The 18282-nt window shown below is 41.0% G+C and overlaps 1 protein-coding gene across 4 annotated transcripts in view; it reads left to right on the plus strand.

Moving 5' to 3' along the window:
• The window catches only part of LOC116973334 (CD2 associated protein), a 155602-nt gene that overhangs the window by 6437 nt on the left and 130883 nt on the right, over positions 1-18282 (plus strand). For 2 of the 4 annotated variants that reach the window (XM_033021295.1, XM_033021299.1), the window contains one exon: positions 15791-15870. In XM_033021295.1, the coding sequence (XP_032877186.1) occupies positions 15791-15870 (80 nt within the window). Of the gene's footprint in view, positions 1-15790; positions 15952-18282 lie in introns of those variants that run through there. The other 2 variants (XM_033021294.1, XM_033021297.1) reach the window with 2 other exon arrangements.

Genomic DNA, 18282 nt, shown 5'->3' on the forward strand with positions numbered 1-18282 from the left:
ATCATTTCTCCTCGCCTTTAACCACTTGTCACCCTCTAGGTCCTGCACATGTACACACCTTTTTCCAGATTTCTCTGTTCTACTCTTATCTAGAGCCGGATTTACCACGAGGCTTCATAGGCTGAAGCCTAGGGCTTCAAAACCTAGGAGTCCTCCGGCCAAGGCAGGACACCTGCCATTCAACTCTGAGCGGGGCCCCCCTCTCTCTCTCTCTCTCTCTCTCTCTCTCTGTCACTCTCCGTCTCCGCCCGCCATCCGTGTCCGGGCCACCGCTTCTCCGCTCTCCGCTCGCTCCTCATCCGCCGGCACGGCCGGCCGCCTTGCACATGCACACTGCTACGGCCAGCACATCCTCCCTCTGCACATGCTCACAACCACGGCCAGCACATCATTGGCCGCCCTGCGCATGCGCACTGCCACGGCAACTGGTCGGTGCTGGGCACTTTCTCCCTTGCTTTGAATTGTGGGAGATCTGGCCGCCATTGCTGTCCGGTTGCTGCCTTGCCGCGGCCGCTGAAAACCAATGCAGAATCACTCCCTGGAGCTGGAGTAACTCTCTGGAGTAACTCTTGCTTCTGGTTTCCTGGTCCTCCAAAAATATTCTAAATGGAATGTAAACTGAACTGAACTCCAAACTCTGAACAATAACAGCCTATTGCATTTTATTTGTTTATTTATTGTGTATATATATGGTATATGGTATATAAACACAGTGAACCTTTATCTCCTGTTCTGTATTATGTTTACATATTCTGTTGTGCTGCAGCAAGCAAGAATTTCATTGTCCTATCTGGGACATGACAAAACTCTCTTGCCTCTTGACTTGGACTTGAGCAAAAAAGGGTTCTTGGGGGAAAAAAGAGCTACCTTAAATTTATGGAGGGAAGGAAATGGGCAACTTTTCGGCTCGAAACGTTGCCTTTTTCCTTCGCTCCATAGATGCTGCCTCACCTGCTGAGTTTCTCCAGCATTTTTGTCTACCTTTGATTTTCCAGCATTTGCAGTTCCTTCTTAAACAACTACCTTAAATTTAGTTGTGTTTGGTTAGGTAACTATGTACCCAAGGGGAGGAGAAAGCAGGGACTACCTGAAATTGTAGAAATCAATGTTCATATTGCTGGTGTGTAAACTGCCCAAACAAAATATGAGATGCTGCTTCTCCAATTTACAGTGGGCCTCACTCTGGCCATGGAAGAGGCCCAGGACAGAAAGGTCGGATTCGGAATGGGAGGGGGGGTTGAAGTGCTGAGCCACCGGGAGATCAGGTTGGTTATTGCAAACCGAGCGGAGGTGTTGGGCGAAGCGATCGCCAAGCCTCCGCTTGGTCTCACCGATGTAGAGCAGCTGACACCCAGAGCAGCGGATGCAATAGATGAGGTTGGAGGAGGTGCAGGTGCACCTGGAAAGACTGCTTGGGTCCTTGAATGGAGTCAAGGGGGGAGGTAAAGCGACAAGTGTAGCATTTCCTGTGCTTGCAAGGGAAAGTGCCAGGAGAGGGAGTGGTTTGGGTGGGAAGGGACGAATTGACCAGGGAGTTACGGAGGGAGCGGTCTCTGCGGAAGGCCAACAGGGGAGGTGATGGGAAGATGTGGCCAGTGGTGGGATCCCATTGGTAGACAAAAAAGCTGGAGAAAATCAGCGGGTAAGGCTGCATCTATGGAGCGAAGGAATAGGCGACTTTTCGGGTCGAGATCCTTCTTCAGATTGATGTCGGGGGGACACACACACACACACACACGAAAAATAAAGGAAGAGGCGGAGACAGTAGGCTTTGGGAGAGCTGGGAATGGGAGGGGAAGGAGGGAAAAAGCAAGGACTGAAATTAGAGAAGCCAATGTTCATACCGCTGGGGTGTAAACTACCCAAGCAAATATGAGGTGCTGCTCCTCCAATATCCGGTGGGCCTCACTCTGGCCATTGAGGAGGCCCAGGACAGAAAGGTCGGATTCGGAAGGGGGGGGGGGGGGGGGGGGGGGGGAGTTGAAGTGTTGAGCTACCGGGAGATCAGGTTGGTATTGCGAACTGAGTGGAGGTGTTGTGCCAAACCTGTGCTTGGTCTCACCGAGGTTGATCATACGCTGAATAATCCAACCACAATTTTGTTTGGAAGTGAAAAGAAATGATAGAAATTGCAATGTGTAAAAAGGGTTGAGATACAGTATTATAATTTTCCTGCATGCCATTGTGGTATATATCATGTCTTGATTGGTGAATATGTTTAGTTTGTGACTTTATTTGAAGCAGAAATAATGTGAATGCTTCATTGAGCATAATTCCGACTGGTGCACTTCTTCGGAGCACATTATCGCATGCATGACGCAAGCCGTCTTAAATGATCATTAAATGATCAAACTGTCATTTGGCAACCAAAAAAGCTGCCAAGGTTGCCCGGCTAACAACAGAGAAAAAAAGTTAAGTGAGAGCCCTGCAAGGTGTATAATATTTTTGACAGTCATAGGCCTTTCTAACATATGCTGTCACAACGCACTGTAGTCTCAGTAATTTTCCTTGCCCCCCATTTCAGAATAATAGTGTTTTAAGCCGACAACCCGACACTAGCACTGGCAATAAATAAATAAATAAAAGCGCAGCTTTCCAGCCCCTTATCTCATTGGACGCGCTCGGCTGCAAATCGGTGTCAATCTGGTGGACCATCTTCCTCTAGTCGTGGGGGTGGGGGATTGGGAGGGGCCTCACAAGTGGAACAGCCTAGGGCCTCTCTCCATCTAAATCCGATCCTGCTCTTATCAGTCTGAAGAAGGTTCCAACCTCAAAACATTGCCTGTCCATTCCATCCACAGATGCTGTCTGATCCACTGAGTTCCTCCAGCCTTTTTTTTGTTTACAAAGGATTTGCTTTGGGCTACCACTCATTTGTGAATACATCCTAAACCAAAATAGAAAGATGTTGTTTATCATTTTCAAATGAAATGTGTTAATTGGAACTTCATTTAGATACAACATATAATATAGCAAGTAACGGGCCTGTCCTACGTAGGCTATTTTTTTTTGGCGACAACTGGAAAATAGGCTGTTGCCACATGGTCGCGGGGTGATGCCTGTTTTGTCGTGAGTTGTCTCAAGTGTCGTAACTTTTTTCTTGTCTCCGCTGGATTTTGAAATTTTCAAAATGTCGGTTTTGTCCTAGGTGCTGTCATAGGTTGTCACCAGATAACGTTGGTTGTCACCGGGTGATGACCTCGGTGAATTCCATTAGCGACAACCTACGTCAACCGGCGACAGTACTGGCGACTGAATTGTCTTCAGTTGTCGCCGACAGGGTGATTGCTTGTCGTAGCTTGTCGTGCGCGGGTGGATGTAGGTTGACTTCGGTTGTCGTAGGTTGTCGCCTGTGTGGTCGTAGGTGGATTTTCTAAGTCGCGACGATTGGGTCGCCATTTGACTAGGTTGTCGTAGACATTGTCGTTGGGGGTGGCGCTTTTTCGGCGACCTGCTACGACTGACAGTCGCCGAAAAAATCGCCTAAGGGGATTGCAATAAGATCAACCTCAGGACTGAGGATATTGTGGATGTTAATGTTGATTCTGCCTTTTTTTTCTTATGTAGGGAATAACCATCATTTAGAAAACAATCTGGGGTTCTGGGCATTTTGCATAATGACCAATAAAACGCTGTGTCCGGTGCGTGGAGCATGCTTGTGAAAAATACGCCATTTCCCCCATAACCTACATCCTTGTATCTGGATCTGTTGTTAGATTGCAATTAGTCAGAACTTTATTACAATTTGTGATCAGCAAAGCAGTGGAAAGTGGCGGCGCCTCGCAGCAGCGGCCTCTGCAGTCCGTCCGTTTTTTTTTCTTTTTGTACTGTTAAGTGCATGTTTTGGTTGTAGTTTATATATTATTTTTAGCTGAGTATATGTGGGGGAGGGGAGGGTAGGGGAAACGTTTAAATCTTTCCCTGTACGGGGACCCGACCTGTCCCTGTCGGGTCTCCGTTGTCGTTGGGGCCTAGCACCCTGGAGCGGCCTCCAGCTGGAACGACCTGGAGCTCCAGTCGCAGAGCCTGCAGACTCACCATCGTGGAGCTGGCCGGATTCGGAGCGTGGGGAGCTGTGGTGGCATGCGGCTGCGGCCCGACTTCGGAGCTTCGGAGGCTCCAGCCGCAGGCCCGGGAGACGGTAACATCGGGAGCTCGCGGGTTCGGAGCTCCTGCAACGGCAACTTCTCCTGCCCGAATTACAGGGTTAAAAACGACCCGGAGCCGGGCCTTACATTGCCCGGCGCAGCTTTAACGGCCGCGGGACTTGCCATCGCCCGCCAGGGGCTTTAACATCGGGAGAAGAATAAAGAACAGGGGAGAGACAAGACTTTACCTCCATCACAGTGAGGAGGTGTTTGGAGATTCACTGTGATGGATGTTTATGTAAATTGTGTATCTTGGTTTTTTTTTTCTTGTTTGTATGACTGCAGAAGCGTAATTTTGTTTAAATTTGGGTTCACAAATGACAATAAACGTTATTCTATTCTATCTATTCTGCTATTCTAAGTGCAATCGAGCTGGTCCAGCAATTGCAACTGTATCACTGTCAGAAAACACTTATCAGCCATATGAATATTTCATACACAGTGTTGGTATTATCTAGGAAATCGTTCATTTCAAAACTAAGGACGGGGGGACTTTCCTGCTTGCTTTGGATTGTGGTCTGCAGTCCTTTACACTTGCATGAGAGTGGAATTATTTGCCACAGAGGCAAAGTCAGTGGATATATTTAAGGCAGAGATAGATAAATTTGTGATTGGGTGTCAGAGGTTATGGGGAGCAGGCAGGAGAATGGGATTAGGAGGGAGAGATAGATCAGCCACAATTGAATGGCGGAGTAGACTTGATGGGCAGAATGGCCTAATTCATGATCTTATGATGAGAGATCAAATGGATACTTGCATGGGCACCTAGAATAGCAATTGCTACTGCGCAACTCTGGGTCGTGGGTGTCTTTTAAAAGTGAGATAGGGAGAGTTTAGGGTCAACATGTTGTTCGATTGAAGGGCTGGCTGATGAGCAATATTGAGGCTGTAGTTAGGAAAAAGGTGACATGTGTTGGGTAAAACCAGGTGAGACCAGCTAGGATTTTAAACAAGGAAGAATTAGTCTTGATAAACACAGGTTGTCAATAAGAGGATATGGGAGATCCTTGGTAGATAAGGTAAAGGCAATTCTTAAAAGATTCATGAGGGAAAAAAAAGTAACAAAGGAAAGGGTTGGTTTTGGTCTTCCCTTTTGTTCTATTTGTTTGGTATTTCTGATCTGTTTGGATAATAAGCAAAACAAAGCTTTTCACTATCTCGGTACACATGATGATGATGATAAATCTAAACCTAAATGTATGATTCTCTGCAACCTGACCAAGTGTATTCTAAGAAATTGGAGGAAGCAAGAGAATAAATTACTTTAGGGCCTTGGCAGAAAGGATAAGATGTTGTCTGGATGGACTTCAACATTTGACAATGCCTTGCGTGATAGACTCGTCCAGAAGGTTAGATCAATGACATTGAGGGTGACCCAGCCAATCGGATACAAATAGGATTGGTGAATGGAATCAGTGATTGGAGACTGTATGGAGAGAAGGCAGGTACAGGATACTGAGTTGGATGATCAGCCACGATCATATTGAATGGTGGTGCAGGCTCGAAGGGCCGAATGGCCTTCTCCTGCACCTATTTTCTATGTTTCTATCTAAGTTCCAGGGAATGGTGCTGCGATCTCTGTTATTTGTCATCTATATTAACAACTTTGAGGGTGTAGGTGGCATGCTAGTTAAGTTTCTGGTTGACATCAAAATTGCGAATATGGGAAACAGCGAAGAAGGTTGTCAAAGGATATAACAAAACTTGGACGTTGATGTAATGCATTTTCGGAATTTAAACCATAGCAGGACTTGCACAGTAAACAAGAGGGCCCGGGTGAACAAATAAAACTGGGAATGCAATTAAAAGGTCCCTGAAAGTGGCAACATGGGCACACAAGGTGATGAAGGTGGTGTATAACAAGCTTATTTTCATCGTATGAGTCATTGCATACAAGATTTGGAACATCTTGTAGAGGACATTGTGAGACTGTACGTTGAATGTTGTGTGCATTTCTCGATGCCATACTATAGGTTGGACCTGATTAAGCTAGAAAAGGTTCAGAAAAGATTCGCAATGAGGTTGCTGGGATTGGAGAACTTAAGGAGATATTGAAAGAGCCAAATGCAGGCAAATGGAATTAGCTCAGGAAAATGCCGTGTTAGCCAAGAACGAGTTGGGACATAGGACCTGTTTCTGTGCTATATAACTGTCTAACTCGGACTTGTTATAAAGAGCTAGTTTCTGTGTGTTGGAAACTCCAGACTGGCGTTTTATACCACAGTTTCGGATGATAAAATGAGACTTTGATATTTTATATCAAAATCCATGCATTTGCACGCCATTGCTATGCAAGTACAAAATAAGAGACATTTTGGGAAATATAAGAATAAAATTCTCTGTAACATATTAAATGAATAACAGTTGAAGACAAGAGCCTGCAGGATAAATCAGGTTTTCTCAAATGTAATGCATTGTGCAACAATAATGCAAGGGACCCGTTTATAACAGAAGCAACGCAAGGTGGGTATTTAAATTCATGGTAATGTCTGACACGTGCGTGGAATCTAAAGATGGTGGTGATCCCATGTGCTTGCTGCCACTGCCCATTTTGCTGTTGGAGATTGTGGGTATGAGGTGCTGCCTGAGTTCCTTTGCAAGATCCAGTGAATTTCGTGGAATCCATTCAGGATCTCTTCCAGGTGCTGAGATAAGAATGCTGTATGAATAATGTATTGTTTTTGTTCAACAATGTTAGGACTATTTTGTTCTTTTTCTGTTTGAACTGGTTTATTTTTGTTTCAACTTTTTTTGAGCAATGTTTAACCACATTAAAAAGAACAAAATCATTGTTTGGTTTGCAATAATAGAGTCCAAAATCAAAGAAGATTGTTCTTGATTTGTTCTGTGGTAGTAAATGAAAGATAAATGTATGAGCATGTGATTGAGTGCTATGCATAACCAAATATCAGTACTGCATAGAGAAGGGATTATTCAATAAATATATTTTGTTTCTCTAAACCAAGGGACTGTGCAAAGTATATAATATAGGAAGACATTATCTTGTGGAATTGCAAGGAATAACAAAAAATGTAATACCCAATATATTGTAACAGTCAAAGCTATTTACGCTAACTTTAATAACCCTTGGAATTCCCATCCCTGTGAACATTGGAGCTTGTAGCAATATCCAGAAACAATTGATACAAAATTGCTTTTCTTCTAACTAAATACCACACATCTAAATATAAATTTGGTAAGCTGCCAATGTAGCTTGTATGTTTGTAGTGTCTGTAATGAGAACATTTACCTAAAGTTTCTAGGAAACCAAAAAATTGTTAAGCCAAAAGAAATGAGAACAAAAGTTTGATGTGTGGTGTGAGTTTAGAATTGAGTATATTTAATGGTTTTAAACACAAAGTGCTGGAACAACTTAGCAGCTCTGGGAACATCACTGGAGTACATGGATAGGTGATGTTTCTGGATGGGACCCTTCTTCAGATTCGAATTCTGCCTAACCATGAGCCAGAAGAAGGGCCCTGACCAGAAATGTTGCCTATCCATGTCTTCCAGAGATGCTGCCTGACCTGCTGGGTTACTCCCAGCCTTTGTTTGACTCAAGATTTCAGCGTCTTGTTCCTTGTGTCTCCATGCTTTATGGTTTGTTTTTCTTCATTGCCTGGTACTGTTTGAATTTTTTCAACTCTGATGTTGCTGCATCATAGATGGATAAATCTAAAATCAGAAGTTATTACCTGTACTTGGAAGATTAACAGTAACATTCAAATTTTAGTAGCTTAACTATTTGTAAACTGTCAAATTGAGGTAAATGTTGAGTGCACTAATTACACAGTGCATTCAGAAAGTATTCAGACCTCTTAACTTTTTCCACATTTTGTTACGTTACAGCCTTATTCTAAAATTGATTAAATCCATTTTTTTTTACCATCAATCTACACACAATACCCCATAGTAAAAAAGCAAAAACAGGTGTTTAGAATTTTTTGGAAAGTAATTAAAAAGAAATAACTGAAATATCACATTTACATAAGTATTCAGACCCTTTACTCAGTACTTTGTTGAGGCACCTTTGGCAGCGATTACAGCCTCAAGTCTTGGGTATTATGCTACAAGCTTGGCACAACTGTATTTGGGTAATTTCTCCCATTCTTCTTTGCAGATCCTCTCAAGCTCTGTCAGGTTGGATGGGGAGTGTCGATGCACAGCTATTTTCAGGTCCCTCCAGAGATGTTCGATTGGGTTCAAGGCTCTGGCTGGGCCACTCCAGGACATTCACAGACTTGTCACGAAGCCACTCCTGCGTTGTCTTGGCTGTGTGCTTCGGGTCATTGTCCTGTGGGAAGGTGAACCTCCGCTCCAGTCTGAGGTCCAGAATGCTCTGGAGCAGGCTTTCATCAAGCATCTCTTTGCTCCATTCATCTTTCCCTCAATCCTGACTAGTCTGCTGCAGAAATTGTTTTATACCCATCCCCAGATCTGTGTCTCGCCACAATCCTGTCTCGGAGGTCTACGGACAATTCCTTCATCTTCATGGCTTGGTTTTTGCTCTTACATGCACTGTCAACTGTGGGTCCTTATATAGACAGGTGTGTGCCTTTCCAAATCATGTCCAATCAATTTATTTTACCACTGGTTGACTCCAGTTAAATTGTAGAAATATCTCAAGGATAATCTATGGAAACAGGATGAACCTAAGCTCAATTTTGAGTGTAATAGCAAAGTGTCTGAATACTTATGTAAATGTGATATTTCAGTTAATTATTTTTAATTACTTTGCAAAAATTTCTACACACCTGTTTTCGCTTCATTCTGGTGTATTGTGTGTAGATTGATGATAAAATTGTTTTTATTTAATCCATTTTAAAATAAGGCTGTAATGTACCCAAATGTGGAAAAGTGAAGGGGTCTGAATACTTTCTGAATGCACTGTAGATACAATGCATTTGCTCGTACGTGCAAGTATTGAAGATAGTGATAGGAAGATTGGCCTGTTTCAACATTGTATCTTTAAACTAAACATAGATAGAAAGATTTACAGGAATATGGACAAAATATAGGTAAATAATACTAGCTCAGGGAAATAGGGAATATGTAGGCAAATGGGACCACATCCGGAAGATAGCTTGGTCAGTATGAATAAATTGGGCCAAAAGACCTGCTTCTGAGCTGTACAACTTGACTGCTGAGTTCTTGCAGTATTTAATTCTGTTCCAGTCTCTGCAGTCTCTTTTGAGTCAGAGGATAGAAGTGAGATCGACTGATTGATTAAATGGTGCCAGCACAACAACCTGGCTCTCAATATCAGTAAAATCAATGAACTAATTGTGGACTTTGGAAGAGGAAGGATGAGGACCCACAACCCTGTTTATATGAGAGAGTCAAAAACTTCAAATTCCCGGGCGTGCATATTTCCGAAGATCTTTCATGGACCCAGCGCACTGATGCAATAATAAATAAAGCGCATCAACACCTCTACTTCCTGAGAAGATTACAGAGATTTGTTATGTCAGAGAGGATTCTCTTGAACTTCTACAGGTGCACAGTAGAGAGCATATTGTCTGGTTGCATCACGGCCTATTTCGGAAACTTGAACGCCCAGGAGCGGAAAAGACTGCAAAAGGTTGTGAACACTGCCCGGTCCATCATTGGGTTTTACGTTAACTGCATCAATGGGATTTATCGGAGTCGCTGCCTCAAAAAGGCAGCCAGCATCATCAGAGACCCACACGATACTGGACACACACTCATTTCATCCCTGCCATCGGGAAGAAAGTACAGGAGCCTGAAAACTGTAACATCCAGGTTCAGGAACACCACCTTTCCTACAGCCATCAGGCTATTAAACACTACAACCTCAAATAAGCTCTGAACTACAATAGACAAGTTATTATTATTATTATATATAATATATAAGTGTGTGTGTGTATGTACTTGTGAGTATGTGTGTGTGTATATATACATTGAACTTTTTTCTTTTCTCGTTCATATTTTAAAAATATGTGCAGGTTTTGTTCTTGAAGAGTTTCAGGTATGATTTCTATAATATTTTTACACAATATGTTATAAACACAGGTAGAAACATGATTTGGGTCACGAAATGAAACAAAAAAGCATGGTCTATTAGTAATGTCCCTCGAGCAGAAACAAGTTTATTTTATATTGTATTGAAGCCACATATACATATATTTTTCTGAACGTGCCCTCTGAATTTCCTGTTTGTTTAATATGAAATGAGTCTTGGCTATTGGACAAGTTCACAATTTAATTATCTGTCATTTTGCTTTCAAATCAATTTAATTAAGAAATTTGGATTACCAAAGCTAATAAGCAAAACTCTAATCTCTGAATACTTTTCTTATTGTTTCCTAACCAAATGTCACAACCTTGAAAGCTTTTGCTATCTTTACATTACACTAAAGATGATATCTTTGTAGTTTTAAGATTTCAAACTTAAATCTTTAAAGCTTAAAAACTTTAAAACTTTTAAACCTTTAAAACATAAAAGTTTTAAGACTCGCTCTAATATACAAAATAATTTCACTGTAATATACAAAATAAGTCTTATTTAGGGTTGTTTATATTTCTAAGAAGCCGTTTGTAGAACAGTTAAAAGGGAACTGAAGACTGAAGCATAAAAAAGGCAATTTTGGGGAGAGTAAAATACCTCCCTAAAAGATGTGTTATTAAAAATGCAAATTTTTTTTTTTTTGGCAAAACAACAAATTTGACATTTAATTCTGAGCACAACTTGGAGTTTTCTTTTTGTATTCTCTTCCTCTTTGCAACAGATAGGATGAATGTCACATATCCATACTTTTTTCATATTTGCTTAACACTTATTCCTTCTAATACCAGCTTATTCCTGTGCATTCTTTGGTGTAAAAACTGAGTTTTGAATGAATTTACTATTCCTCACATCCCTCTGCAAAGTGTCCAGGTCCACACTAAATTTCAGTGTGGAAAAACACAGCCATTGAGCAGCATCTGTAGAAACAAAAAGCAGTTAACATTTCAGGTCATGTTTTTAACCTGAAATATTAACTGCATACTCTTTCCACTGATGCCGTGTTTTCTAAATCTCTTGTAACACTGTTCCCTTACTGGTCTTCAACCACCCGATACAGTCTGCTCTCACTTTGTCTAAGCTATTGTAACTTTTTTTTGTCCATTAAGTAAATGAATAATCTCCTCCAAGAAAATATCCCTTGATTATTATAATTTGGACAGGATCTCAGGGGGTTTGTGCAGCACCCCTTCATCACTACCCTTCCTGTACATTGTTCTGTTACTGTGACTTATTTAAGGACTTGCACAACTGAAACATCAACTTTTGTATTCTATATTGCAAGAAAGTCATAATAGTAATCGATAATTGTCTGTATCTTTAAGTTGCTTTTGCTGTTATTTTGGTTAATGTGACCTTGGTGCAGCTATGAATGGGTATAAATTGGAAATTGATATTGGGTTAGGAGTTGGGGTGGTATGAATAGAGTTTGTCTGGAATTGGCAAAGCAAAGAAATTCTGCAATTGGGCTTGAATCCCTTTTATGCTTATTTTTCTTGCACTGTTTACTTTGGAATTCTGCTCATGACCTGCCTATTATCCCTTCATCTCTTGTACATTAACTGCTTGATGAGATAATTACAATGTCAATGTTCAGATTTACACTGAATTCTAGTTGCATACATTCTCCACCCCCTCTTCCCCCATCCTGTGTGTTTCTGTGAGTTGATAATTCCCTAATATTGGAGATGTAGATATTTCTTCCAACTAAACTTTTGGTAAACTGAACATTTGTTCTTAGGGCCCAGCATAAGGCTGTTCCATTCCTAGTTACAAATGTTCATTTTGTCTGTCCTTGCCTTTGACATCCTTTGTGGCCTGGAGACCAGAGCATTTGCTGCATGATTAAGGCTGTCTGTGTCCAACTGGGCAAATTTTCCTATCCTGCCTTCACACTCACCGTAAAATCCATGTTTAACTGCTCCAGTAAACCTCATCTGTGCCTTTGTTAGTTCTTATCCCAGTTATTTCAATTATTCTCCTGACCTGTTCTGTTAAGTGGTGTTAGTAAGCTACAGCATGTTTGTGAGTGTGTTGAGGACATCCATCCTGGCACAATTGCAGAATGCACTGAGAAGTCAAATGGCAATGCATTTGTGCCCATGGACTGGTGCCACTCCCTGAGCTGAATATACTTATTTGGCCCTCCAGCTTTATGTCTGGTGCAGCTTCAAAGTATAGGCTGTCAGGAAGCCATTGGGTAAGCCGATGGGAAATGCCTTGGCCCCTGATAGGTATTTTTCGTGGACCATTCGGGAGTGCGAACGAGATATAAAATTTAATGTTTAGGGTATGTTTAGAAAAATTGTTAATGGTCACATGTTCTTACCTGCAGCTTGATCCTTGCCTACAGTGCTATTTTCTTTGTTTGCCATTTGTTTAGGTCTGATCTAATGCCTTTGATCATGCAGATCCCAATGTTTACATTTCTAGATTCAATTCCTTACTCTGCAACACAGATTTTTTTTCTTTGGGAGCTGGATTTAATTTTATGGAAGCTGTTAGCTGTCTCATCGATGCTGTAGTCCAATTTAAATTGGTAACAGAATAAAAAAGCCCACAATGCTCAGAGGACAATTTTATGATTTCAGTTCTTATCAAATGTCAAAGTAATCCAGAGAATTCAGTCTGTGACAAAATTGTTTAAGCCACAGTGGGGAGTAAGCCTTTTATTATATGCTTCGTTCTCATTAAAATCTTGATCTAAGACACGTTGGCCTGTATTCTACTAATTTTTTTAAACCCAACAGCAGGTGTAACCCTGCAATTTAGACTCGACGGCGGGTTTAAATCCTTGATATTTAGACTAAAGTCTAAGTTGTCTTTCTACTAATCACCAAAGCTTAGACTGACCTTAGACTATAGTCTAACTTGCCGCAAAATTTAGACTCAGCAGGGGGCAGGTTTAAGGGAGGTTTAACCTCGCTACGGAGAGAAAAATTGGCCGTTCATGTTGAATTCTATAGTGTGTTGTTTTTTATTTTTTTATTTTATAGTGATATATGGTAATCAACATTTTCTCAGAAAAAATTGCTTTTAATGTCAGTTAAACAGAAGAAGGGATAGGAAATTTTAAAAAGAGAAATTCTTTCATTGTCTATGTAGGAACTTTCCAACTAATGCATGGTGATGATGCAGGTTTATCACAGCCATCTATGTCACGTATAGTCCAGGAGGTGTCATCCCACATTGCCCAATGGATAAGAACCTATATCTCTTTCCCATCAACTCCCCAGCAAGTTCATGAAACACAAAATGTTTTCTACCAGTATTGCCGCTTGATAGGGGCAATTGATTGCACACATGTCCCAATCATAACTCCAGGTGGGAACCTCGCTCAGATGTTTGTCAATCGGAAGGGCAGATATTCTGTGAATGTACAGGTAAATGTAAATGTTAAAATCATTTTATTTCTGAGAAATATTGAATGAAATCCTTTCAAAGATTTCTGAATTCATGGTTTTACATGAGAAAATGTAGTTGTCCAAAACAAAATAAATTTGTCATAGCACCTTTTTTTCTCGATAATTGTAATTTTGTCGGCTAGTAAGGTCAGGAGAAATTCTTTCTCGCTGGCGTCCCAGTTTCCTTTCTGCTGTTTCTTTTTGTCAGCCATGTTGAAGTTGTCGTCTGCTCATGCTTCTGCTATTGCATTGCACATGTGCAGTACAAGCAGACATCGTCACCATGGCAACTAAAACGCGGTCTAACTTTAGACTCAGCTAAAATCAAAGTCTAAAGTTAGACTCGCCTTAGACTTTAGTCTAACTAAACCTCGCTACCAGAATACCACATTTTTTCATAATCCGAGCGTCGAGTTTAGTCAGACGGAGCGGCAGGTTTAGGGTGAGTTTAAGGAAAGTCTAACTTTGCAATTCGTAGAATACGGGCGGTTGTGTTTAAGAGACACAATTTGGTAAAAAGGGAGATCCAGCCCCACCTTTGTGATATTCCACACTGAATGTACACTTGCTGTGCTCTTCTACACTGCACTTTGGTTTATTTTACTAAATGATTCTGGAGGAGAAATAATTAGGTAGCCAAAACACTGCCTACCTTACACATTGGAAATGTTTAAATTTGGTTACTTCAGTGGCCATTACTTCACTGAAATTGCAAACTAAGGCAGGTTTAAAAAAAAATCTCCTCAGGGTGAGAAGCCCCAGGCTTTGGATTTTGTTTTTCTTAAATGAAGCTCAAACAAAATGATAAATTTGTCTTGCTTTGAAGATGTAAGTTAGAAGCAGCTTATACATGTTTTATTTCTTACAACAATTTTACATTTATTCTAGGAATGTTGTGAGTGTTTGAAAGTAACACTTTTATCAGTTCTGACGCATAATTGAATGTCTAAAATCTCTGTTTTCATGCTGGTACAGGGAGTTCCACTGTGCTGTTAAGGTCACATGTGAAGTACCCTATAATCTCAATTGGAATCTGATTATCAACCATGGGGAAAGGAACAAATCAATTCCATTAACCATTGTAAATACTTTTCTGGCATGTTTACTTGGGGAAAATCACTGACATTCATACCTGTTTACATTGCACAGTTAAAATTGAAACCACCCATTTAATGAACAACTCCCAGTCACTTAACTATGCTCTATGCTATAGTGCAGAGATGTACTTGCTGGAATAGCTTGGAGCCATATAAATTGGGGAAATGATCAGTTGCTTGATAATACAGTAAACCATTGTAAGGACCATGGGTGTCGTGGGTTGGATGCGGGGAATGGTGTCTTTTATTGCCAATTGTTCACTTTAACCGAACAAGGTGTTATCATTGTGTAAGTGTACTTGTTGGTTTTGTCTAATCACAGAGAAGGAAATGGCTTTGAACTGAGCCTGAAGCCGAACACATCCCCAGTCCGAGTGTGGCTCGGTCTGGACAGCCCACTCTCTGTTCAGTATTTTATATCAGATGCTGGGGATGTGGCGAGTCCAGTGAATGTCAGTGAGCTACGAGGGATCCACAATAATGGAAATTATCTTCCCCTGGCACTGAACCCGGTCCCAGATTGCTTGAGTCGGGATTAGCCGTTTCCTGAGAGATGTGGGTGGCTCTGAGAAGAGCGATAGGGTTCAGGTCTTCACAAGGTGTGTTTTTTAATTGTTTATGGGCAGCTGACCTGAGTTTTGCTGATTACAGCTTTGACTGGGCTTTTACCAATTTCTTGGCCATCTTCACTTTACTGCAATTGGGAATTCATTGGGTGCAGTTTGAGAGAGGCTTCTCAGGGTGAGGAGGAGTAAAAGCATTTGTTGTTCCAGATTACTTTGCTTGGTTGAGATTGAATTATTACATTTCTTCCTCCTCTCCCATGTATGAATAATGTGCTGCTAAGGGCTTGTGCATGTAATTATGAGTTGGGTTAGCTGGAAATTAAATCCAGGAATAAAATGCAGGTGTGGCATCATCTTTGGGTGGAGCAATGTAAGATTGTGCCATGAGAATGTTTAATTAAGAATTATAAATCCATTCGCCACTTGAGAAGAATGTTTATCAGAAGTCGGCACATTGTGTCGGTGCTGATTAACTATTTTTACCGTCACCAACTCCTTTGAGAATGATTGGTTTCAGTATGACTGACTGTATATTTTCTTTCTCTTACAGTGGAGGTTACTGTGGAATATGATTATGAAGCTGCGCATGATGATGAACTTACTCTGAGGGCTGGTGATCTCATTAAGAATGTAAGAAAACTTGAAGAAGAAGGATGGTGTGACGGAGAGTTAAATGGGAAGAGGGGAATGTTTCCTGATAATTTTGTCAAAGTGAGTAAAGATGAATCACTGATGACATCTGAGCTGATTGTAATTGTCCAAAAGCGGGTGTACAAAAAAAGAGAAAGTGCTGGAGTAATTCAGCAGGTCGTGCAGCATTTCTGGAGAACATGGATAGGTGACGTTTCATGTTGACTTATTTAGTATTTTTAGAGACCCTTGGAGATATTTCTGCATTGAATATTCTTAGCATCACTTACATTATCTAATAGACCGAAAATTTTGGAGGGAACACTCTGGAGGGGGGAGTGCACTTGACTTGGTCTTCCTTCCACTGAGACCCCACTGCAGGAATCCTAGATGCTTTGAGCCTGTTGAATTGGTCTTCAGCATCCAAATTAAGTAAGTTTCAGTGTCGGGTGACTGCGGTTCGGGGTGGGGTTAGGGTAGGGGGGGGGAGGGGAATGTGCTAGAAAGACTTGACTTAATTATTGTCCAAATCATTACACCAGCAATGTTAAAGTACCCCGATTTATTTATTCCTTTGCCAAGTTGTCAGTGACCTTTGGGGAGCTGCACGGAACTGCACAAATGCTATCAGTGAATCCGCCAATTGATTAGCGGTCAAATATTTTTATAGAATTTCAATATTTACTCATACCTTCACAATGCCAGGTATCCTTGCAGAGATAATTAGTAGCCATACATATGTGATATTTTATTCCCATTTGGCTAATAAAATAAGTGGGTAACTGAAGAAGGGTCTTGACCCGAAACGTCACCTATTTCCTTCGCTCCATAGATGCTGTCTCACCCGCTGAATTTCTCCTGCATTTTTGTCTACCTTAGAAAACAAGTGGGATGCTTTACTTATATATTGGTGAGAGCCCTCATTCAAATTTGGGGAAAGGCTACACAATTGATTTAATAATGTATTCACCAAAAACATGGTATCCCAATTCTGTGGGTTGTATGTCTTCTAACTAAAGTACAACACTAGCAGTACAACGCAATTTGCACATTTGTTAGCAATTCTGATGGGAATTGTGTACAGTAGAATGTTTGACCCTAGGGCATTGTTTAGTTTTATTTAAGGTTTGGTTTCTGTTGAAGCGAATTCACTTTGGAGAGCCATATAACAGTAGCTATTCGAGTTGTAAAAGGATCACCCCAGCAACACTAATTTTAACACTAGCATGTTTATCCTCGAATTTAAAATTTGTGTGCTATTTAGTCCATTTGATTTTTCAAATACATTTTCTATGTTTTTGTTGTGAGCAAATAATTGAAAATGTGGCATTTCTTGGGAAGTCTTTACATGTCAATAGTTTCAGCAGAAATAAAAAAAGACTATTGGGTAAAGAAGCATGGCTCAATGTCTCGGCTCTTTGGAAGTATTTTGATAGAATGTTGCATGTTGGGTCAGAACTTACTGGGGCAGATCTTTTATTGGTGAATATTCTTTCACATTTTTTGTCATTCCTTAATTCCCTGTTCAGTATTTTGTGCTGAAATGTGGAGTGGGAGAGAGAGCGGGTGAGTTGATAGCAGTGGTATATTTGGGAGCTTGGTTGATGGGCAGCATCAAATGCATATCTTAATGAGAGTTATGAACTTGGAAAGAATCTTAACTGTATGAGAAAGGAGGGTGAAATTGCAGTGAGGAAAATGAGACCAAGCACCAGTAAGATGATTTGGAGTTTTCCCATTGAAGGAATATGCTTGAAGATCATCAGATGAGACTACATGGATTGAACTGCAGAATGAAAAGAAGATGCTCGAGCTGAAAATACATCTGAGCTGATTGTAATTGTCCAAAAGCGGGTGTACAAAAAAAGAGAAAGTGCTGGAGTAATTCAGCAGGTCGTGCAGCATTTCTGGCGAACATGGATAGGTGACGTTTCATGTTGACTTATTTAGTATTTTTAGAGACCCTTGGAGATATTTCTGCATTGAATATTCTTAGCATCACTTACATTATCTAATAGACCGAGAATTTTGGAGGGAACACTCTGGAGGGGGGAGTGCACTTGACATGGTCCTCCTTCCACTGAGACCCCACTGCAGGAATCCTAGATGCTTTGAGCCTGTTGAATTGGTCTTCAGCATCCAAATTAAGTAAGTTTCAGTGTCGGGTGACTGCGGTTCGGGGTGGGGTTAGGGAAGGGGGGGGGGGGAGGGGAATGTGCTAGAAAGACTTGACTTAATTATTGTCCAAATCATTACACCAGCAATGTTAAAGTACCCCGATTTATTTATTCCTTTGCCAAGTTGTCAGTGACCTTTGGGGAGCTGCACGGAACTGCACAAATGCTATCAGTGAATCCGCCAATTGATTAGCGGTCAAATATTTTTATAGAATTTCAATATTTACTCATACCT

Source organism: Amblyraja radiata, chromosome 5 (assembly GCF_010909765.2).
Source record: "Amblyraja radiata isolate CabotCenter1 chromosome 5, sAmbRad1.1.pri, whole genome shotgun sequence".
In the NCBI taxonomy this organism is placed as follows: Eukaryota; Metazoa; Chordata; class Chondrichthyes; order Rajiformes; family Rajidae; genus Amblyraja; species Amblyraja radiata.